Below are 23,867 nucleotides of genomic sequence, written 5' to 3' on the forward strand. Positions count from 1 at the left end.
TAAGTAATTTTCTCAACCTGCATGTCTAAAAGATAGCCACATATTCCTCCTGAATTAATGGTTATTTCTCATTTGCCTATAGCTCCTTTCGTGAAAACTACCCTTTTTGTTAATTCTCAAATATTATCTCTTTCTCTTGCATCCCCTAAGGAACAATGAGCCCTAGTAAGGGCAGCTAATCAGTGGCTGATTCCTACTCTATTTTCTATCATAATTCTGTGAACTGTAAGTGTCATCATGGTAGATAATTGCTCTTTAGAATACCTCATGCCTAAATCCTAAGGAGGGTTTGCAATGGTCATTTGGAATAGTTAACCAACATAGTTTAAGAGGGTTGCTTCTTGTCATATGTATGGGACACATTTATTGCACAATCCAGGGTTTGTTCCTTCTATTTATTTTCTTTTGGTGAATGGTACTGATTGGAGTGCTTAATGATCCAACTCAGCCACTCTTGATTTGTGTTATTGCAGCAAGTAACATAACCACTATTGGTCCCATCTGTATATTGAGGTAGTTTTCTAGGTAACCTTGATGGGTACTTATAGCTCTAAAATTTGATGCATATATCTCAGTGCTATTAATTATGGTATTTAATTGATATGCATTTAATAAGCACTTAATGCTTCTCCACACACATTTTTTTTCTCCTTGAAAAAAAATCACAGTCTTGTGATTGTGGTACTATAGGCCATGTGATAAAATCTAGTTATTCCAAATGCTGCATTTTACAGATGAGAAAAACTGAATTTTTTTTTTTTAAGTACAAGGTCTCATGGGGGAGTGGCTTCAGAGCTGAAACTAGAATCCAGTTCTTCTGAATACCAGCCTAGTATTTATTCCATGTTATAAAATTCTTTAATAGAAGCAGGGTGGCAGAATGGGGCAGTGCTAGGGTATTAGCATCATATGGTTATTTCAGCTCCGTGTTCTTGGACAGGTTATTTCACTTCCCTAGGCTTTAATCTGCTCACATTTACAGTGGGGGTGGGGCAGCCATAATCATAGTAGCCACATGATGTTTCTTTTGAAAGTTAAATGAGAAAAACTATGTAAAACTCTTAGCACAGTGCCTAGCACAAAGTAGGTGCACAAAAAATGTGAATGGTCACTATTAGCACTGTCATTAGTGTTCAGCAAATAACAGGTGTCACCATTAATAGCAATAAAATAATGACTATTATGATCTCTTACGCTACCCTATGTTGCCCCTTTGCACACCTCATACTTTGTAGGTATGATGTACATAATTGAGATAGCTCTTCACATATGACTGTTTCTTTCTGCATCACATATTAATAGTGGGTAATTTTGTGAAGGAACAAATGATGATTCTCAGATGCAAACAATTATTAAGATAAAACTTTGCTGATACAATCCATGTCATCTGTGTTATAAGATACTTACCTGGTACTCCAGGTAACAAAATATTTAACAACATAACAAAGTATTTAACAACATAAATCGAATAATTTTACAATCTTTGGAACCCATTCATCTGACAATAAATGGTTTTTGACTGCCTACTATATAATAGGCACTCTTCACGGACAGGTGCTCTTCAAGTGAACAAGACAAAATTCCTGCCATATGGAACTATAATATAGGAAAGACAGATTATAAACAAAGAAGTAAAAAGCTACATAACAAGACCAGGTGTTGATAAGATAAATAAAGCAGAGTAAGGCAACAGAAAGGGATTGGAGGTGCTACTTTATGGTGTTTGGGGAAAGTCTGACAGGTAAGGGAGACCTGAAAAAGGGAGTGAAATGAGCCAGCTGGCCATCTGAAGGAAGAAAGTTTCAGGCAGAGCAGGAGCCAATGCAAGTTTCTGAAGATATATATGAAATTCTCAAGCTCAGGAAAGAGAGAGGAGGTCATTATGTCTCAAGATTACTGCGTGGAAAATTGCAGAAATTAATTTGGAAAGATCATATAAGGCTTTTTTAGGCCAAGAGGAGGACATTGGATTTTATTCTATGTGTGATCAGAAGCCACTGGAGATTTTTGAGCAGAGCTGTGATTGTAAATTGAATTCCACCAGACTGAATCATTATAGGTGGTCTCTTTTTCCTAGTATTTGATTAAAATTTCATGACTTTATATTTGTTTGAATTTTCAGGATACATTTACTACCACTTCCCTATTTCTTATATATGAAAAGGGAGCTCCCTAAAATACACACACACACACACATATTCTTGTTATATACATTCATACATGTTTCTTTTAAGCATAAAGCCAAATGAAACTTTGAAGGAGAAATACGTGTACTAGAGTTCTGCAGTATTTGTATCTTGCGCCAACTGCATCAGAATCACCTGGCTTGCTTGTTAAAAATCAGGTTACTGAATCCCAATGTAGATCTTGTCAGTAAAATTGTTGGGATTGACAGTGAATCTGATTTTTAAAATCTCATAGGTGATTCTTAATGTACATGAAAACTTAGGAACCACTGGCATAAATATTTTATCAGAAAGGTGAAAGGTTAAAAAAAAAAACCCAAAAAACCATGATCCTAAGGTACTTCCTATATCACTTGTCTTCTTTCTATCTTGGGCTCCAATGATATTATAATGAATTGAAATGGTACTATAATAGATTGACCTACAAATGGAGGAATAAGAATGGTGAATTGGTAAGGAATTAAAACCACAACTTATGATAAAAAGGTGAAAGAACTGAGGAAGCCAGACTTGGAGACCTGAAACTTGCCTTTAGATATCTAAAGGATTAATATCAGGAAGAGGTAATGGATTCAGCAGGCTTGCTCTGTGTTTTCCTGAGAATGTGAAGTAAGATTAAAGGATGAAAGCTATAGGCAGATTAATTTGGATACAAATAAAGGAAACTCTGAGATTAACTTGACTTGATCTGCCTAGAATATCTACCTTGTAATGAGGGAGCTTTTTAATAACCAAAGTCACCGTCCATCTGTGAGAGGTGCAGAGAGGTTCTCTGTGAAGGAGGTGGTTTAGTATACATAAACTCTAAGGCCCCTTCCAAATCTGAGTATGTGTCTGCAAGATGACTACTGACTCTTTTCTTCTCCAGGCAAAGAGAAGCAGAGGAAAAAAATAAGACTTCTGGCTACAGATCAAATGGGAATGAATCAGCATTAGGAAAGGTGAATCATTAACTAGGTTTTGGCAAGAATGGTCTTTCTGTAAGTCGTTACTTAACTATCAAAAATGTGGAAAGAGGGTGTCAATGTTGCCAGTCAAGATATTGCCCTTAGAACATCAGAAGTCATCATTAATGGGAATATCCCTGATAACTTTTTCAGTGTAGAAATTTAACAGCAAATGGAAATCTTTCGGTCTAACACTTTATAAAACAGTTTTATAAATAGTAGTTTATTTAAGTATCTCCATAGCCTGGTCAACTAAGTTTTTTTCAACCTCATTTTATAGATGGGGAAAATGAGGTTCGGCTGTTGTAACAAATTACTACCAACAGTGGTAAAGCAACCCAAATTCATCATCATACATTTCTGGAGTTCAGAAATCCTAAATGGGTCTCACTGTGTTACAGCCAAGGTGTCAGTAGGGCTGCTTTCCTTTTTGGAGGTTCTGGGGAAGATCTATTTCTTTGCCTTTTTTAAAAATTTCTAGAAGTGCCTGCATTCCTTGGCTTGTGGCCATCTTTAAAATCAGCAGAAGCCAGTTGATTTTTTTTTTAAGCTGCATCATTCTGACACTGATTTTCCTGCCTTCCTATTTCACTCATAGGAATCTTTGTGATTACACTGGGCCCACCCAGATAATCCAGGATAATCTCTCCATTCTAAGGTCACCTGGTTAGCAACCTGAATTCCATCTTCAACTTTAATTCCTGCTTGCCATGTGAGGCTACATATTTTCAGGTTCCAGGAATTATAACTTGGACACCTTTGTGGTCCGTTGTAGAGCCTCCCACAGCAAGGTTAAGTGGTTGCCCAACTCCTGAGTCAAAATCTTCCAGTTTTCAAGCTCAGTCATATACTATGTGAAAATAGCCATTTCCAATTTAATCTTTCCTTCTTTTCAGGATATATGTGATGAGTTTAGAAGTCAAATGAAAAATGGACAACTTACTTGCACCCGAGAAAGTGACCCTGTCCAGGGTCCAGATGGCAAGACATATAGCAACAAGTGTGCTATGTGTAAGGAAAAACTGTGAGTTATTTTTCAAAAATGGGCCTTTAATTGTGAGTCTTAAAGGAAATAATCATTTCTCATCAGCCTGAGAAAATGACGGTTATTTTTAAAGCACACCTGAGGTGTTTGTTCACTTTAGTTGAAACGTTTCTTCTCATTTTTTTCTTCAAGGGGAAGGGAAGCAGCCGAAAGAAAAACGAAAGCGCAGGTCTACGTGAGAAACACAGCCGAAAAGAACAATGGAAAAGAGGTAATATATGTTAGATGTGCTTATACTTAAATTTGGATGATTGGTTGCAAGACTGATTCATTCAACAAATACTTATGGAATGCCTACTCTGTCCCAGTCGTTGTGGATATAATGATAAACAAGAAAGACATGGCCAGAACTTCAAAGAAACAGCATGGAATTCAATGCCCTAAGAGCAACTCTGATGCAATTACCACACATTTGCAGGAACGTGCTGTCAAATTATTGTTATTATCAAGTGGATTTGTTTTTCTGAAGTTTTAAAACAATTAAGCAAATAGATGCCAAAATTACAAACAAGAAAAAAAAGTATCAAAAGCTTGGAGCTCCAGATTATAAATTCTTGACTTGGCATTCTAGTGCCATCTTGTATTCAATTTGGGGTTTTAAAAATAAGGTTCAGTGCTTTACAACAGCAGCACATAGGATATGACACAGCACAATCTCTTCTAATCCATCTATGGACTTCAATTAGAAAAGTGAAATAGTGAAATTTCCCCAGGAAAGTTTTCCCATTAATGAGGCAACTTTCCATTAGTTCTATACTGACTACACAAAATGAAACATTAATAGTAATGTTCATTTTTGAAAAATATGTTGGGAATTATGCATTTTGGTAGATGAATGGCTTTGAGAAAAGACTTTATTGTACAACTTCAAATGATCTCTACTGGACATCTATTCTATTTCTAATATTGATCATTTTTTTTCAAGTTTTAAAATATCTATTTTAGGAATTTCAAACAAGAAGAAATACTCTGTATATATGTATGTATAGAAAATATCCAGATACTTTTTGTGCATGTGGTAAAAAGAAAACTATGGTCTTATCTACATATGCAAAGTAAAATAAGCTTTACAAAGCACATGCACCATCATATTTAAACCTGCCCCAAATTTATGCAGTAGATGGTATTGTTCCAATTTTACAGTTGAGAAAAACTCAGAGGAGTTAACTACACAAAGATAACAAATAGAAGAGCCAGAGATTTGCACCCAAAGAGCAAAGGCTGCAACACAGGCAGATGGGTGCTATCATAAACATAGATGTATGTGGTATATTGGGTACCGGAAGGAGGAAAATATATTCTAGTAACTTTTAAAAATGATGGCTATGAGACATTTCATGTTGATGAGGTATTCAATTCCAGAGAATTGTTAAAATGCTACAGATAAAAGTAGGTCTGGAGTTGTTCATGGGTACCACAATTGAAAGTAAGAAGGATAACTTCAATCTAGGTTACTGGCAGTATTTTTTAAGGTAATCTTCCCATATCTCTACTATGGCTCCTTGGGCTTAAAAAAAGTTTAAGACAAACTTCTATGGATGTCCAAAAATTTCAGCAGAGGTCAAATCCTGTGGGCCCATTCCATTGCCTTCTTTTTAAGGTTCTTATTTGTTAATGAGTGAAAAAGGCAGCTTCATGTTCTTATAGATGTATTAGGAGTCTTATTCTCTGCCCTGTAAAGGCAAAGAAGGCAAGAAGTATAGCCTGGTTGTTAGCAGGTTTCTGACCACAGTTCCAACACTGATTTTAATTACTTAATCTCTCTGAGCCTTATTTTTCTTATCTGTAAAATGGGCATAATGAGTGTTTATCTTATAGGTTTTTTAATGACAACCAAAGGAAATCCATTAGAGCACACAACAAAGTGCCTGGAATATAATACAGATTTGATGAAACAATTTAAAAAATTTTTTGTTCTTGAGGAACAAAGCTAAAACTTTATATGTCTTGCCAAAAGAGCATCTTTCAGTGCATTCCGGGGCTTTTTATGTGTGGAGTAATGAGTAGAGGTGCAGGAAGACAGGTTTAGGGTTTAGCCTAATGCATACTGTATAAAAATGGCATGGGCTGCTTTAGGTGGCAGTGAAATTCCACTGGGGCAGTCAATTATTTGAGAGGGCTGTTATGGAGAGGATTCAAACTTCTTAAGCAGATATTGAATACAGTGCCTTTAAAACACTTTCCATCTCTAAAATTTTATTTTCTCTAGATTTTTATTTTCCGCCTCAAGCGTTACCAGTTTACATATAACCAATCAATCATGTTTTCAGTTATAAAGATCAGACTATCATAATAACATCTTTTTTTTTTTTGTTCCCATTGGCAGGATCAGTGTCGTGAATTCTGGAACATGGTGAGAGACGGAAAGCTTATCTGCAACAGAAAAATCGACCCGGTTCAAGATCCATATGGCAAGATGCACATCAACAAGTGTGCTATGTGTCAGAGCATCTTGTAAGTGAAGAGGTTTATGGATCAGTTTGATATGTTGTGACGGTCAGAAAATAGTTCCTCTTAATTTAAAACTTAAGGCGCTTAGCATCACACATTAAAAATATAATAATAGCTCCTCATTTTAGAAGAGGACAGTAAGTTTCCAAAGCACTTCCATAAGAAATTTATATTTTGATTATTATGAGCATAATCATACCTGGGGCATCTGGGATAGGAGAATACCTTGTTGTATCATGCCAACATCATTGACCTTCAAAGAGGAAGTATATCGGATAAGTACCATGGAGCAGGCCAGTTCACTTTGCAGAGCCTCGGTTCCTCCTGCACATAAAGAGAAGAATAACTACACAATATAGTTTTTGTAGTGATTCAAGGAGATAATATTTTTTAAATGTTTATAAACTTTAAAGCATGATAACTATGTAAAGAACAATCAATACAGGAGAGTTTCATTATAATTCAATAACAAAATAAAAAGGGAAATGAAGCAACTCTCTCTATGAGAGTCATAAATACATCCTATTAAGGAAGAAAAGTAATGGCCTTTTAGATTTATATCATTCTGGATGATGGTATAGTAACTGGATTTATGAAAGTTGATAGCATTGTCACAAATGTATTATGAAAATTCCAACGATCAGACCTCATTAGTTAAAAAACTATCTTAGATATTTTTTAGATATGAGAAAACAGTGTTAGATATTCTAATGTTTAGAATTGGAGAAATACTTGGTTAAAAAAATTCAATAATAACTCTGGAAAAACTACCCTATCTTTTTTTTTTAATTCTGCAGTGAGCAAGAAGCTAGTGAAAGAGAAAAGAATAAAGAAGAAAAATCAAGTGTCAAGCCCTCAAATGATGTAAAGGTTATTTCTTAAAAAACACAAAAATAACTATTTTCATCTTCATCCTCAGATTCTTCTCCACTTTTTGGATAATAAAGTTGCTAATCTTCTGCTTCAAAGAAAATTGATTTTTATCAATATTGTCACTTTGGGTTATAAGATTTATCTTCTGGCTTTGAGGTTTAATGTTTTTCTCAATTTTATAGAGAACTCTCCTGCAGTATGTATCAATTATTGCTTTAGTCTCTCCTGTTTGGGAGAAATGTGGATTGAAAGATAGTGGGTAAAATTCTTTACCACCTCATCCGCATGCTTATGTCTGACACTTTAAATGTGAAATGAGGCTTCATGTCGCTTGTTGACGTTGACTTTAACAATTCAGGTCAAATAAACTAGTCTCAAAGTCTCCCCTTTAGTGTCTCTCCTTGTTGTCTTTTCCCTGTTTTCTCCAGATGGTTTTCTGAGCAACAGTGAATCAACAGCATGTATGCATGATGCTGCCTTTTCTATTTGCTTTTCAAGATCACAAAGAAGACATCTTCAATCAGTCCTTTAACCGTGATAATCACATTTGTAGAGTTAGATTCCTGTGGGATTGTCCTTTGGTCAAGAGTATATCTCATGTGGAAAATGGGGGAAAGGAAGGATTGATGGAAAGGGCAAGGGAGATGAGGAGGTCTATCAAGTGTTGTTTTGTGTTTCCTTACATTTCCAGGACCAGTGCAGAGAGGTTCGGAGGATGGAAAGTTTAGACAGTCTGGGCGTATCTTGGCCTCCATTGCCGGGATAAGTGTAGTGAGTTTGAGACTAGAGCCAAGAGAGGACTTCCTAAAACCAAGTTTGAGAAAACCACCAATCCAAGAAGGGAAAAAACCATGCCCACTTCCCCTTTCTCATTTTCTAGGATGAGTGCTGTAACTTTCGGGAGTATGTGAGGAATGACGAGCTCATGCGTACTCGAGAGAATGACCCTGTGCGTGGTACTGATGGAAAGTTATATAAAAGCAAGTGCTGCATGTGCAGAATTATCCTGTGAGTAAGAGGATCCTGTGACCCCTTCAGCTAGTGGGGGAACTGCATTTTTAGAGACTGTTGATTAAATACACTTGTGCTCATGAATCCATGTGGACCTTAAACCAAGTCTTTAGATGCAAGGCTCTTAAGTTGAGAACACCTGGTACAGGAGAAAGAACACGTGGATTTGAAGACAGGAAATCCCAACATAAGTTCTAACCATGATATTTACTAGCTGTGTAGCTTAAAAAATGTTTTCAACGCTCAGGATCCTAGTTACAAGAAATTATTCCAAATATTTGTTCTACAACTAGATCAGACTCAACAGAGAAGTCTTAAACACACACACACACACACACACACACACACACACACAGATTTTTGTACCTCAAAATATATTAATTCAGACTCTCCAAGGCTAAGGAATTTGTTTTTTAGAAAGGGTCTCTAGGTTATTCTGATGAACAACCATCTTTGGGGACCAATGGACATGATAGATGATGATAATGATGGTGATGATGATGGTTGTGAAAAAACACTATGAACACAATAATAATAATATTTATTTTTTTAGCTCCTCATAGTATGTTCCTTGAGGTAGGAATTACCAATACTATCCTCTTTTTATGTTCTAGGAAATCTAAGTTCAAGGAATTTAAACAACTTAACCAAGGTCACACATCTATTAAGCAATGGGAGTGTTAAGCCAGCTCCCAGCTGTATACTTTTCTTAACATGTCATCCTGGTCACTCTCTCATTCAATGTTCTGTGGTTCCATCATATTTTATTAGAAATGTTTAACTTCCCACTGGAAGTTATAGGAGCTAGTCTTTGTGGATGTAAATTTAAAATACTTGTCTTCTTCTCTAGTCAAAAAGAAGCTTTGGAAAGGACAAGAATTCGAGAAAAGCCATCCCACGTTAGATCTTCTGAAGAGGAAGACAGCCCAGATTCCTCCATTTCTTCTCTGGTAAGAATTACTATTTCTAAAAAGTTACTCATTAACTTAATTTGCTTATTCTGGGGGGGGGGCCTGTTGACATTTGCCCTCTATAAACCTCATTCCATGTAAAGGTCTAGGAAGGACTGATTCAGTACAGCCTCAAGTACTTTCAAGGATTAAATAGAGTTCATGCTTAGTAAAGAGTTCTGAGATTACTCACTGGTGCATTATGCTGTGCTCTTTGAGATTATTAGCCCTGTTCCAAGCGAATTTAATACATTTTTGAAATTTTAAAAAGTGGGTGTATAATGAATGTGACTTCTGGCACATGCAGTCAGATAAGCAGTTAGGAGCCTCAATTCTTTAATTTCAGCAAACCAGAAAGGCTCTTCACCCAACTTCCTCCCACTCCCCCTCCAAACCAAGTCCTTTTCCCAATAGCCTGGAATGCTATGCTGAACTTATTTATACTTATTATATACTTATGTAAATATAAATATGTAATTTTATACTTATTATATTTACATTGAGCCTAATGGGATTGCTTTTTTAGAGCTTTGCCAAGGTCAGGAGTAGAAAGAAGTAAAGAAGATGAGAGCATGAAGTATATTCATTCACAAAGTGCAATCTTGAATTGGGTCCTAGAAGGGAGACTTTAGCACCTAATCTGATGACCCAAAAAAGAAGAAAGAAAGGTATCAAACATGAATTTTATCTAATTATTTTCCCAAATCAAGTAGAATAATAGATGAGTTACACTAGTGAAATACATACTAATTACATATTTCTAGTAAATTAGGCACTATACTAGGGATCCCTAAGCATGGAGAAGAGCTATTCACAAAATCTGCTCTTTTGCCCCCAGCTTTATTGAGCTATAGTTGACATATAACATTATGTAAATTTGTGTACAACACATTGATTTGATAGACTTACAGACTGTAAAATGATTACCATTATAGTGTTAGCTAACACCTCCATCACCTCACATAATTACCATTCCTTTTTTGTGGTGAGAATATTTAAGATCTACTCACCAACTTTGAGTATATAACACAGTATTATTAGCTATAATCACCATACCATATATTAGAGCCCGAGAACTTATCTTTTAACTAAAAGCTTGTACCCTTTGACCAATGTCTCCCATTTTCTCCAGTACCATCCCCTGGTTAATGACCCTTCTATTCTCTGTTTCTATGAGTTCAGCTTTTTTAGATTCCACACATAAGTGATGTCATACAGTATTTGACTTTCTTTGTCTGACTTATTTAACTTAGCATAGTGCCCTCAGGATTCATCCAAGTTGTCACTAATGGAAGGATTTCCTTTTCTCATGACTGAATAATATTCCATTGTCTCTGTGTGTGTGTGTGTGTGTGTGTGTGTTTGTGTATCTTGGCTATTGTGAATAATAAAATCTGTTTTTTTTCATATTTTTATTGGAGTACAGTTGATTTACAATGTTGTATTAGTTTCAGGTATGTGGCAAAGTGAATGAGTTATACATATACATATATCCACTCTTGGTTTTTAGATTCTTTTCCCATATAGGCCATTACAGAGTAGTGAGTAGAGTTCCCTGTGTTATATAGCAGGTTCTTATTAGTTATCTATTTTATATATAGTAGTGTGTATATGTCAATCCCAATCTCCCAATTTATCCCTCCCAAAATGTGTTATTTTAAAAAAAACAAACATTTTACTGAAGTATAATAGTCATATAGAAAAAGTGTATATATCATAAGTGTACAGCTATTACTAAGTGATCACATCTGTGATATTAACACCAGATCAAGAAATAAGATATCACCAGCAGACCAGAGACCCGATCATGCTTCCTCCTGAATAACCTGGTTTTGAGCTGAGCTTTCTCTTGGGGAAGAGAACAACATTCATTATTCACTGTCATTTATTTAGCTATCATTTATGCATTCTACAAATAATTATTAAGCACCTACTATTTTCCAAACATTACTGTGCATATGAGAACAACAGCCATAAACTAAACAGATAGAACTCTCTACACTTATGGAGTTTATACTGGAAGAACACAGATCATAGATGATGTGAATAAATAAAATGTGATAGCAAGGGGGAAATAAAGTAGAAAAATGCTATAGTAAATGCTGGGATACAATTTCAAGTAGCTTGTACAGGAAAGAGCTCTCTGAGAAGGTGACATTTGCACCTCCTAAAGGGATTAATTCCATACATGTAAGTGAGGGGAGAACATTCCAAGAAGAGGAACAGCAAAGCCTTGAGGCAGGGATCACAGTACAGCAAGGAGCCCAGTACAGCTGACACAGAGTGACCACAGAGACAGTCATAAAGGAGGAAGTCATTAAAGTAACAGGAGGCCATCTTATGTAGGATTTTGTAGACCTTTTTTTTTTTTTTTGTAGACCATTTTAAAGGCGTTAGTTATTATTCTGAATGAAGGTTTTGAAAAGAGCAGTGACGTGATGTGATTTATGTTTTAAAAGAATGACTCTGCCTGCTGAATTGAAAATACACTGCAGGAGGACAAGAGCAAAATCTAGACAGCTAGTTAGCCACAGCAGTAATCCACAGAGGCTGGTTTATACCAAGGTGGTAGTGGTGGAGGTCATGAGAGGTGGATGAATCCTAGGTCTATTTTGGAGGTGGAGAATTTGTTCAGAGTTGATGTGCTATGTAAGAAAAGAGAAGCATAATTCTGTCCTTGTTGCTTCTTTATAATCCTTTATTTTAGTAGTTCAACCTTGGGGCAGCAGATACCTGAAAAATACTAAGGATATACCTGGTTCAGTCCTAACTTTACCAGTGATTCTTAGAAGGTGCTTGTCTAAACTCTCCCTGAATTATCTCTATTGATATGGAACTCACCACAATCTAAAACAGTCCCTTTAGATGTTTGAATTATTTAACAAAACAAATTAGAAAATACTTCTTTATACCTCTGAAATAATTATCAACAGACAGACTACTATTAAATTTTCTATTTCTTCTCAGAAAGTGGTTTTCAAGGAATTTGTTAATTCGGCCTAAGTGGTCAAATTTATTGGCATACAGTTATTAATAACATTTCCACATTATCCTTTTAATATCTATATTTATATAGTGTACCACTTTTTATTTTTAATATTGCTAATGCGTGTTTCTTGCATTTTTGTCAATTTTGTAAATAGTTTATCAATTTATTAATCTTTTCACACAACCAATGTTTGGCTTTGTTCTGTTTTCTATTTCATAAATTTCTTTATTATTTGTTTTCTTCTATTTCCTTTGAGCTTAATTTGCTTATTATTTGCTAGTCTCTTGAAATGGAGGTTTATTGATTTTAAAAGGTTTTCTATTTATGTATTTACTTAAAACTTTCCTTCAAATCACTGCGTTAGCTACTGAGTTTTGATATTTTGTATTTTCATTATCATTCAGTTCAAAACACTTCTACATTCCATTATGATTACTTTAGAGTCATGAGTTCTTTAGAAGTGTGTTGCTTAATTTCTAAATACTGAGGAATTTTATAGCTATCATTTATTACTATAATTATTCCACTGTGATCCTAAAACTTACATTTTATGACTTCAATTTTGAAATTTATCAACACTGGCTTAATGACCCAGAATGTGGTCTATTTTGGCAACAATTTCATGTCCACTTGAAAGGAATGTATAGCCTGCAGCTGTCAGATATAGAGGTCTATAACTATCATTTAGGTCAAGCTGGATAATTTTGTTTTTCAAATATTATATGTTGATATTTTTTGTCTGTGGTATCAATTATAAAAAGAAGTATGTTAATATTTCCATTTATGTTTGCAAATTTGCCAATTTCTCCCTTCAGTCAGTCAATTTTTGCCTCAGATATTTTGAAACTATACTTTAGGTACATAAATGTTTGGGATTGTTAATTACTGAATTTATTATTTTATAATTAGAAATTCTCTTCTTTATCTCTGCTATTACTTCTTGTCCTAAATTCTACTTTGTGGGATATTAATATAGATATACCACCTTTTATATGACGAGTGTTTGCATGTATATATTTTCCATCCTTTTACTTGTAACCTACTGGTTGAAATATAAAGATATAGTTAAAGAATCATTAGAGAAATGCAAATCAAAACTACAATGAGGTATCACCTCACACTGATCAGAATGGCCATCATAAAAAAATCTACAAATAATAAATGCTGGAGAGGGTGTGGAGAAAAGGGAACCCTCTTGCACTGCTGGTGGGAATGTAAATTGATACAGCCACTATGGAGAACAGTATGGAGGTTCCTTAAAAAACTAAAAATAGAACTATCATACGACCCAGCAATCCCACTACTGGGCATATACCCCGAGAAAACCATAATTCAGAAAGAGTCATGTACCACAATGTTCATTGCAGCTCTATTTACAACAGCCAGGACATGGAAGCAACCTAAACATCCATTGCCAGATGAATGGATAAAGAAGATGTAGCACATATATACAATGGAATATTACTCAGCCATAAAAAGAAATTGAGTTATTTGTAGTGAGGTGGATGGACCTAGAGACTGTCATACAGAGTGAAGTAAGTCAGAAAGAGAAAAACAATTATCGTATGCTAACATATATATATGTATGGAATCTTAAAAAAAAAAGGTCTGAAGAACCTAGGGGCAGAACAGGAATAAAGACGCAGATGTAGAGAATGGACTTGAGGACACGGGAAGGGGGAAGAGTAAGCTGGGGTGAAGTGAGAGAGTGACATGGGCATATACACACTACCAAATGTAAAATAGATAGCTAGTGGGAAGCAGCCACATAGCACAGGGAGATCAGCTCGGTGCTTTCTGACCACCTAGAGGGGTGGGCTAGGGAGGGTGGGAGGGAGACGCAGAGGGAGGAGAAATGGGGATGTATGTATATGTATAGCTGATTCACTTTGTTATACAACAGAAACTAACACACCATTGTAAAGCAATTATACTCCACTAAAGATGTTAAAAAAAAGTTATTATAAAAAAAAAAGATATAGTTAAAGTATACTTCTTGTAAATATTATAAGTTGAGTCATTTTGTTTCTCCAGTCTGATAATCTCTGTTCTTTAACTGAAGTACTTGGTCCTATTAATATTAATGTAATTATTGACACCACTGAATTTAAGTCTTTCATAATCCTATTTTTAAAATTTCTCTGTGTTTTTTTCCCTTTGGTCCTACTTTAAGATTAATAAAGTTGTTGTTGTTATTATTATCATCATCATCATTATTAAACTCACACTTCCAAAAGACTGCCAAGAACAAATAATGTTCCTTCTTCTACATGAAAAATCTATGTATTTTTTACCTTGGGAAACATACTGACGACTAACATATACTGAGCACTTAGTGTGTGCCAAACACCGTATTATGTATGCATATAAATGCATTATCTGATTTGATTCCCTAAAACAACAATATGAGGCAAGAGCTATTATTCTTCATGTTTTTCAGATGAGAAACTAAGGCTCAGAGAAGTCAGATAAATCACTCCTCTAGTTAGTGGCAGAGCTGGGACTCAAAAACCCATGTGGTTACCTAGCATTTACCTCTGAGTCTCTCCTTTCTAGATTGTATATAACCAGTGTCTTCATTTAAGAAAACAAAAAGGAATATTATTTCTTGCATGGTAGTTTTTTTCCTATGGGCATACCTCAGTTTATCTGTGCCCAGTATCATGTAGGATTTCTGCTTTCTTATTGCTTTGTTTTTCCTTGTATCTTGGTTTAACTACTAATCTTCCCTAGTAAAAAGAAGCCAAATCCAGGAGGTTAAATCTACCTAACAATGGTGTGAAACGAATATGTGGGTTTGTATAACCTATGTTACAGTTCCTTTACTAACCATTTATTCATACATGATTGAGGAAATCAAGAGGTTTTCCCCAAGTTCATATCTTTTGAGTGCCATTGAGCAAATGTGCTTTATGTTTTGCTTGTTCAGAACTCTGAGATGTGCAGACCGTACCGAGTATTACCCAGGATGGGTTACCTTTGTCCAAAGAATTTACAGCCTGTCTGTGGTGATGATGGCCAGACATACAACAATCCTTGCAGGCTCTGTCACGAAAATCTGTAAGTACACAAGTCCAATGAGCCCACCTTCCAGTGTAGAGGCTCTTGATGACAGTGTTGACCCACAGCAGTGTACTGATATGAATGTGAGGTGTGTTGCAACCAATTTACTAATCACAGCAGCTAAAATTCAAATGTTGTGAATGATCTTATTCATGCATAAAATACAGAGGATTTAAGGTTATCCCTTTAATAAAACTTCATATAGTTTACTGAGTGGAAGAGAAAGGAAAAAGTGGTGGGGTTACAATAATTAGAGAAAATCTAAGCCCATGTGCACTCATGGGGGCGTGAACATCATCTACCCTTCGTGTAAAGAGAAAAAAGTTGAAAATCATTGCGATACAGAGTCAGCCCAGCCTCTAATCTCTAATGGCCTTATTATGACTACCTGATAGTCGCAGATTTCCCATCCTCTCCAAGTCTTCTTGGAGCAGGAAGTGCTATCATGCAGAAGAAAGCACACTGGAGCAAACGGCAGACCTATTCTCAATTTATTATAATCTGTCTGTGGGCATATTATCTCATCATTCTGAGATTCACTTTCTTCCCTGGAAAACTTGACATAGTTCTCTGGGCCAGCTGACTTCACAGGATTATTGAGAAGAATTGCGATTTTTATTTTAGTTAAATACAAGGAATTTGTTTTAATACTTTAATTATTGGTTGTAGATTTGTTGCTTTTCTGCTCGAATGCTGTTTACTCTCACCTCCATTCACATTCTTCACCTGTTCCCAGCCTTCATTTGACCAGCTTTAAATAAGGGCATGGTGGCAAATCTTGACTTTTCTACCCCACCCCACCTCAGACTTACATTGCAGTCCATATATGTTCATTCTCTCCTTCTTAGAACACTATAAGCAAGGCCCAGAATGGGACTGATATCCTGCTTTTCATCCCAGGAAAATATCTGAATTTACATTTATTTCCTTTTAAATCAACTAACTCACAAAAGCAAGAGCCATTCTGCAGTTCATATACATAGACTAAAATCTGAATATGAGTGCTTTATGTGTTATATCTGTAAGTAAGTCACTTTCATATTCACAGTTTCAATGAATCCTCACTGCTCACTACAAGAGTGGTATCATCTTCATTGCACAGAAGGTTAATCTGAGGCTCAGAGAGTCCAGGTAATTTGTTTAAAATGACAAAGCTAGGAAGTAGATCAGACTGGATTTTAATCTTGTTGATTTGGGTCTAAACACAGTTTTCTTTTCTCTCCACTACACTACTGTTATATCCAAGGCCAAATCCAGGAGGTTAAATCTACCTCCTTAGTGTGTACAACACCTCTCAGAGTTCCTTAAACATTTGGGGATCAAAGATTCCTTTGATAATATAGAGAAAGTTACCTCTTTCCACAAAGGAAAAGAAAATGATGAAACATTAAAAATTTGTATGCATAATATCTGTGGGCACATAAATCTCTTGAGGTCTATCCATGGATCTTACAGAGTTTTAATAATTAAGGAATCTTAATTCTTAAATGTCTTAAATGTTTAAGGAATGAGTACAACCATTCATGAATCTGTTGCTATATATGTCTTATTTTCACCCCAGAAATCCTTCAACTTCTCTTTTTTGTAAATGTCAGGCCCTAAATTATCCATCCAGTGCTCTACAAGCATTCCATTAACTGTATAAACCCACAGTAAGTTTACTCAAGGGAGCTTCAGAAATGACAGAAATGCCCATAATAAAAATATTGATAAAGGATACCTCAAGATGGATTGTTTAGCTAAAGAACTGGGAGTATACATTAGGAAGAGAAGGTTCAGGCTATCCCAGGCAAGATGGAACATTATTGGTTTCCATGGTCTTAGAGGAAGTTATAGGGAAGCAATTTCAACTTGCACAATGTTCAAAGACAAAATGAACTGTCCTGATAGACGGTGAGTTTCCTATCACCAAAGCAAACAGGTAGATGTTTGCTATATAATATTTCTTATGAGAAAGGCATTAAAATTCATCTTTTAAGATTCTTTCCAACTACTGATATAAAATTCACACTCTATGATCATATATTGTTATATTTTATAACATACATATAGAATTTATATATATTTATATAAAATACATTTTACAAAATATATTCTATTTTATAATCCCCAAGTCACATTATAGGTATCCAATAAAGTCAAACTTCTCTCTGGGATCCAGTTTTCCCATCTATAAAATAATGGCTTTTGCTCTAGATGATCTCCAAGTTTATTTCCGACATTCAACAATTCCATGACTGTATAGTGTACAGGAGAATGAAATGTGATGAAATAGATCCAGGCCTGGAGCACAAATCTGGGGCTAAATCAGAAGAGAGAGAATAAACCTGAATGATGCCTACTGGAAAATAGTTGAATGCAGATCCCGGCCCCTACCCCTAATTTCAGTTCTGGTTTGATGCCCAAATGTCACTCACATTGATCCCTGGTTGTGTTTTGTCTTTTTTTTTTTTTCATTATAACTTTGAGTTTTCCCATCTTTGAAACTTCCTCTTCTGTTTTAGAATACGCCAAACTAATACACGCATACGCAGTGAAGGAAGGTGTGAGGAGAAGAGCAACCCAGAAACAACAGCTCTCAGAGTGCCAGCATCTGTAAGTACACCGGCCTTCGTGATTACAGTGTTAGAACCAGGTGGTTCTGCTTCTGTTCTCTTGAACTGAGTGATCGACATTTCTCTGGCCAAGGAAATGATACTAGGTCAGATAACCCCAGAATTGGTCACATCTTCATTGTGAAGATAATTAAGTAATTACTGAAATATGTGGGAATAAAAATATAGTAGTTAATATTTTTAAATGTTTACAGTTTACTGGGATCATTGACAGACTGTTTATGAGCAATGTGCATAATGTAACACTTCTGCAGAGTTGGTTTTATTTTCTGTGATCTGCAATACAAAGATGAGACAGAGACCAAGCGTGGTCAGATACTGACAGAAGTGGACTTAAACCTTATATCCTCGTATCAATACTTTGCATTAAACTGTTTCCCAACATGAAAAGTTGCCTTTTTCATTTAAATCCCTACAAGGATGTTATGACACACATTACAGTAATTTCACCTTATCTGAGGCTTTGCTTTCCATGGTTCTAGTTACCCAAGGTCCAAAAATAATACTAAATGGAAAATTCCAAAAATAAACAATTCACAAGTTTTAAATTGTGTGCTGTTCTGAGTAGCATGATGAAATCCTGCACCGTCCTGCTCCATCTCACCCAGGAGGTAAATCTTCCCTTTTTCCAGCATATCCCACCTCTTAGTCACTTACTAGCCATCTAGGTTATCAGATCAACTGTCATGACATCACAGTCTTTTGTTCAAATAACCCTTATTTGAATGAATAATGCCCCCAGAGTGCAAGAGTAGTGACACTGACAATTCGTATATGCCAAAGAAAAGCCAAAAAGTTCTTCTTCTATGTGCAAAGTGAAAGTTCTCACCTTAATAAGGGGAAAAAAAAACCATTGTGTGCTGAGGCGCTCAGATCTTTGGTAAGAATGAATCTTCTATCCACAAAATTGTGAAGAAGGAAAAAGAAATTTATGTTAGTTTTGCTGCTCCACCTCAAACTGCAAAAGTTACAGCTACGTTGTGTGATAAGTGCTTAGTTAAGATGGAAAAGGCATTAGATTGGTGGGTGGAAGACATGAATAGAAAATGTGTTCTGACTGGCAGCAAGGTGCTGGGCCAGAAAGCATCAAGCCTCTACCAAGACTTCAGCAAGGGATCCCCTGAAATTAGTGACACCAAGCCATTTACTGCAAGTAAAGTATGGTTACACAGATTCAGGAATAGATTTGGACTGAAAAATATAAAAATTACTGGAGTGGCTGCGTCTGCCAGTGAAGAAGCTGCTGCCACATTTCTGACAGAGTTGAAAAGGTTGATTAAAGAGACAGGATGTCATACAAAACAAGTCTTCAATTACAATGAGGCTCCTCTGAAAGAAGATACCCAATAGAACCTGCATTCGTAAAAGTGCAAAGGAGGCACCAAGGCATAAAACATGGAAAGACAGATTAACTCTGGTACATACCACAGGGCATATGATTAAGCCAGGCATAGTGTACAGAGTGAAGAACCCACTTGCTCTCAAAAACAAAAATTATCTGCCTGTGTTCTGATACCATAATCAGAAAGCATGGGTGATAGCCATCTTGTTTATGGAATGATACCACTAATGCTTCATCCCGGAAGTGAAAAAATACTTGGAAGAGGAAGGCTTGGAATTTAAAGTCCTACTAATGATAGACAATGCACCTGGCCATCCTGAATCTATTTGCTATGAAAATGAAAATTTCAAGGTTGTATTTTTGCTTCTATATATAACCTCATGACTTCAGCCCCTTGACCAGGGCATCATTCAATTTGTCAAGGTCACATACACCTGCCTGGTATTTGATTACATTTGAGCAGCAATTGATGCAGATCCTAATCTGAACAAAATGCACTGCTGGAAATCATTCACTATTGCTGACACAATAACATTCCTCAAAGCTGCAATGGATAAATTAGAACTAGAAACTGTAAATGCCTGCTGGAAAAATTTATGAAGTCATGAATGATTTTAAAGGCTTCCTGGGGATCAATGGAGAAGTTAGGAAAATCATTCACAGGGCAAGACAAGTTGATGGAAAAGGATATTCTGACATGCTTGATGAAGTGGAAGAACATATTGAAGGCCACTGAGAAGTGTTAAAGACCGAGGAATTGGAAGAACTTATTGAGTCATCTACAGAGGGAGAGGAAGATGAAGAAATTGAAGCAGAACCAGCAATGTGAACATTACCAAAATTTGCCAAAGTGTTTCAAATTGCACAGATATTAAAGGATAAAATTATGGAATACGATCCTTGGATGGAACACAGCATTAAAGTCACCCATATGATCACCTTTGCAGCAACAGTTTGATGAGTTAGAAAAAAAGAGCGACAACTTCCGATTACAATGTCCTTCCAAAAGTTTTTGGCAAAAAAACCCTTAAGCTATCAAAGATTCCCAACCATTGACATTATCTGCTCCTGTCATCCAGCCATCCACATCATCATAGTTTGATGGATTACCTGAAGCAGATGATCCTCCTTCTGACCTATTCAGAAGGTCAATGGTAGCCTAATGCTATGTCACAATACCTATATCATTCACCTCAATCTCATCACACAGGCATTGTATTATCTCATATCACCACAAGAAGAAGGGGTGAGTACAGTGCAATAAGGTATTTTGAGAGAGAGACAGAGAGAGAGAGAGAAGGACTGCATTCACATAACTTTATAATTGTTCTATTTTATTATTATTGTTAATCTCTTACTGTGCCTAATTTATAAATTAAACTTTATCAGAGGTATGTATGTATAGGAAAAAAAACATAGTATATATGGGGTTTGGTGCTATCTATGGTTTCAGGCATCCACTGGGGATCTTGGAACATATATCCCGAGGGTAAGGAGGACTACTGTATTGAGTTTAACATTCTCCCTGGTGATGGCATTTGAGGAGTCTCTTCCTCAGGCAAGATGATATGTGACCTGGGGAAAAAACTAGGAATTTTCAAATAAGAGAAAATTTTTTGTTACCAGATAAATATGGGTTCAGAGTTTTTGATGCTTTTCATATGCGAGACCTTTGGCAAATCACATAAATATGTAAACCAAAGCTCTCACTGAGTTATTGAAAATATTTAATAAATACTTCTAAGCATTTGGCCCAGTGTTTAAAAAGCAATGGCATTTATTATTATTATCAGGCCTAGGAGTCTAAAGTATGAATGTAGAGAAACAGACCCTGGCACAATGCTTATTTCTTTTAAATAATTTTAATAAATTTATATTTGGTATTAAAATATACTTATCTTTAATAAAACAAACAATATTTTAATAAGTTAAGATTTAATAGCTAGTTATTATTCACAACTGTTTTTACTCTATTGCACTGCCACAGAAAGCTTTGGCAATAATGGAATTAAAAACAATTCCGCCAGACTTGAGGATTTTAAGCAATACTAGATGAGACCATATTCAAAAGAACTCAGCAAGCCTTGATATGGGAAAGTGGAAAAACAAGAGCTATAAGCTAGGTGTTTCTGGTTTCACACTGGCAGCTGGAACACAGGGTAGGAGGCAGGGTACTGGAATGAAGTCAGGAGACCTTCACTGTTTTCTCATGTGGGTTAAAAAAGTCATTTATCTACTCTGGGCATTACACATATATAAAGAGAGGTTTTAAACTTTTGCTCTAGTCCCTATGTTGTGTTGGCTATCTTCTTATCTTATTAGATATAAACTGTTAGTGGTTTGCTTCTCATTTTATTGCCAGAATATAGTGTCTCCCCATCTTACAAACACACCTGGTCACATACATCTCAAACAGGGAGGTAAAAATAATCTTTATGCAAGTCTTATAGACCACACCTTAGACCATGCCTTGCTGTAATCTCATGTAGACAACATGATGAAAACTACTTTATGAGGAATTTGCCATAGAATAATACTAATAAGATGTATTTATTCAAATAATGAAGCATCTTGCCAGAGCTAAGAACAAAAGGTTTTGCAAGTTCCTTCCTTTCATTTTGGGGTGTTTTTTTTCCCGCTAGAGTTATATAACAGGCATTATTAATGACAGGAATTATTTATGGTTTTATCTGATGGAACAAATCATTAGAGCAAGAGGTGTCCTGGGCATGAGTTCAGTTCCTGCTGTATGATTCAATTATGTGATATTGGATACCCCAAGGTGATATGGGTGGGTCATGGCCGAGCACTGCTCTGATAACCATTATGGGTGTAAATCCTGGAGGCTGGAAACTATTGCCTAAACCTTGTTCCTCTGTAGAAGATTCCCTAAGAGAGTCTGGAATCCCAAGAATGAATAAAAGGCCTGGCACAACTTCCAGTCACAACTTTCCTGGAAAAATAGACTGAAAATCCTACTTTTACTTACTATTCTGAGAGGTACTTTTCATTATACAGTAACTACTAAGATTTATGTAACTCTTTAGAGTTTTATCTGCTCTTTCCTTCTGCATCCTCACAGTAAATCTGTATTTAGGGCAGGGGTCATTATCTTTCCCACTTTACAGAAAATCAGCCTGGGAGAAATCCTGCAATTTACCAAAGTTAATCAGTATTTGTTCGGGGTCCACTGTAGCCCTGACTTCATTTCTTGTGCTCTGCCACCATCCTTTAGTTGTCAGGAGATTCTGAAAACCAACGGCTCTAGAAAAGGCATTATCTCAATTAAATAAAGATTAGCTACACTGGAAGGAAATGCCTATGTTAAGAAAAATACCAGTACTATTTTCTGAGATGAATAAATGACTATTCTCAATTCCATGACAAAGATTTTCAAGGATTCAACAAGACCATAGCTTGCCAACTCAAATCAAAGGAAGCCTGATGGGGTTAATGTGAGAACTAAAATGGAGATTTGAGTTTGGAATAATAATGCTGCTAGCGTTCCAGGTAGTACCAGCAGACAAGATGCAGTTACCTTTTTAAAAAATTTAAACGTTGATTTAATGTTTTAAATGTTGATTTCAAGAATATACAACTACATGGATGAGTCAGGCAGGAAGACAGCTGATTAAAATCTCATGGCCTAAAACAAACTATAATAGTAAAGCATTAATTATTAGAGGAATTAGACTTAAGTCCTGACCAAATGTGACATCTTGGCAAGTCAGTGAACTTCTCTGAAGCTTAATTTATTCCTTTGTGAAAAGATGTGAATGACACCTTCCTTTTTTCATTACCATGAGGGTCTCATGTAATCAAGAGCAGAGTTCATTTTTGTATCTACCTCAACAGGGAGTATGTACTAGATACTCAATAAATACTCACTGAATCAACTGAATACAATGTGAAAGTGATTTGAAATTGTGCATTCTTAGCAGAATGCAGGAATCTATGGATTTCTTTGACTATGTTATTACCATCATAAATGTATAGCCTGCATTTCTACAATGTCTTTGAGTTTCTAACATCTAACCTACCCATCTTCTCTTGTAGGTCAAATGATGAAAGAGTTGGTGAAAGCCATGAGGGAAAATGTGTATCCCAATTCTGAATCGCCTACCTTCACCATCTGTATATACAAAGAATTCTTCAGAGCTCATCTTATTTACTATAGAAAACAATACAGAACTGTTGGGGGAATGGACTCACTGACTTTCAGTCTTTTCCATCTCTTTCCTCCTAGATTCTGTGATCTGAGGGCACAGAGACATCTTCATCCAGTCTGTGCTGTGGAAACCTCCTGATCACAATGCTGTCTGTCCAACTGCTTGTTCAATAAAAGTAAACCCCGCAGAACGCCATTTCTGGGATTTCTTTGTCACTGCCTGGATA

General features: G+C 35.9%; 1 protein-coding gene across 1 annotated transcript in view; it reads left to right on the forward strand.

The window, feature by feature from the left end:
- Positions 1-23,738, forward strand: part of SPINK5 (serine peptidase inhibitor Kazal type 5) — an 80,220-nt gene extending 56,482 nt beyond the window's left edge. Inside the window, 12 exon segments of the mRNA XM_059919546.1 lie at positions 3,055-3,127; positions 4,030-4,157; positions 4,311-4,389; positions 6,505-6,632; positions 7,427-7,499; positions 8,194-8,209; positions 8,212-8,273; positions 8,383-8,510; positions 9,364-9,463; positions 15,382-15,512; positions 18,020-18,110; positions 23,529-23,738. Of these exon segments, the coding sequence (XP_059775529.1) occupies positions 3,055-3,127; positions 4,030-4,157; positions 4,311-4,389; positions 6,505-6,632; positions 7,427-7,499; positions 8,194-8,209; positions 8,212-8,273; positions 8,383-8,510; positions 9,364-9,463; positions 15,382-15,512; positions 18,020-18,110; positions 23,529-23,537 (1,018 nt within the window). The 3' untranslated portion in view covers positions 23,538-23,738.
- Positions 23,739-23,867: the final 129 nt, after the last annotated feature.

This window comes from Balaenoptera ricei, chromosome 3, assembly GCF_028023285.1.
Source record: "Balaenoptera ricei isolate mBalRic1 chromosome 3, mBalRic1.hap2, whole genome shotgun sequence".
NCBI classification, from domain to species: Eukaryota; Metazoa; Chordata; class Mammalia; order Artiodactyla; family Balaenopteridae; genus Balaenoptera; species Balaenoptera ricei.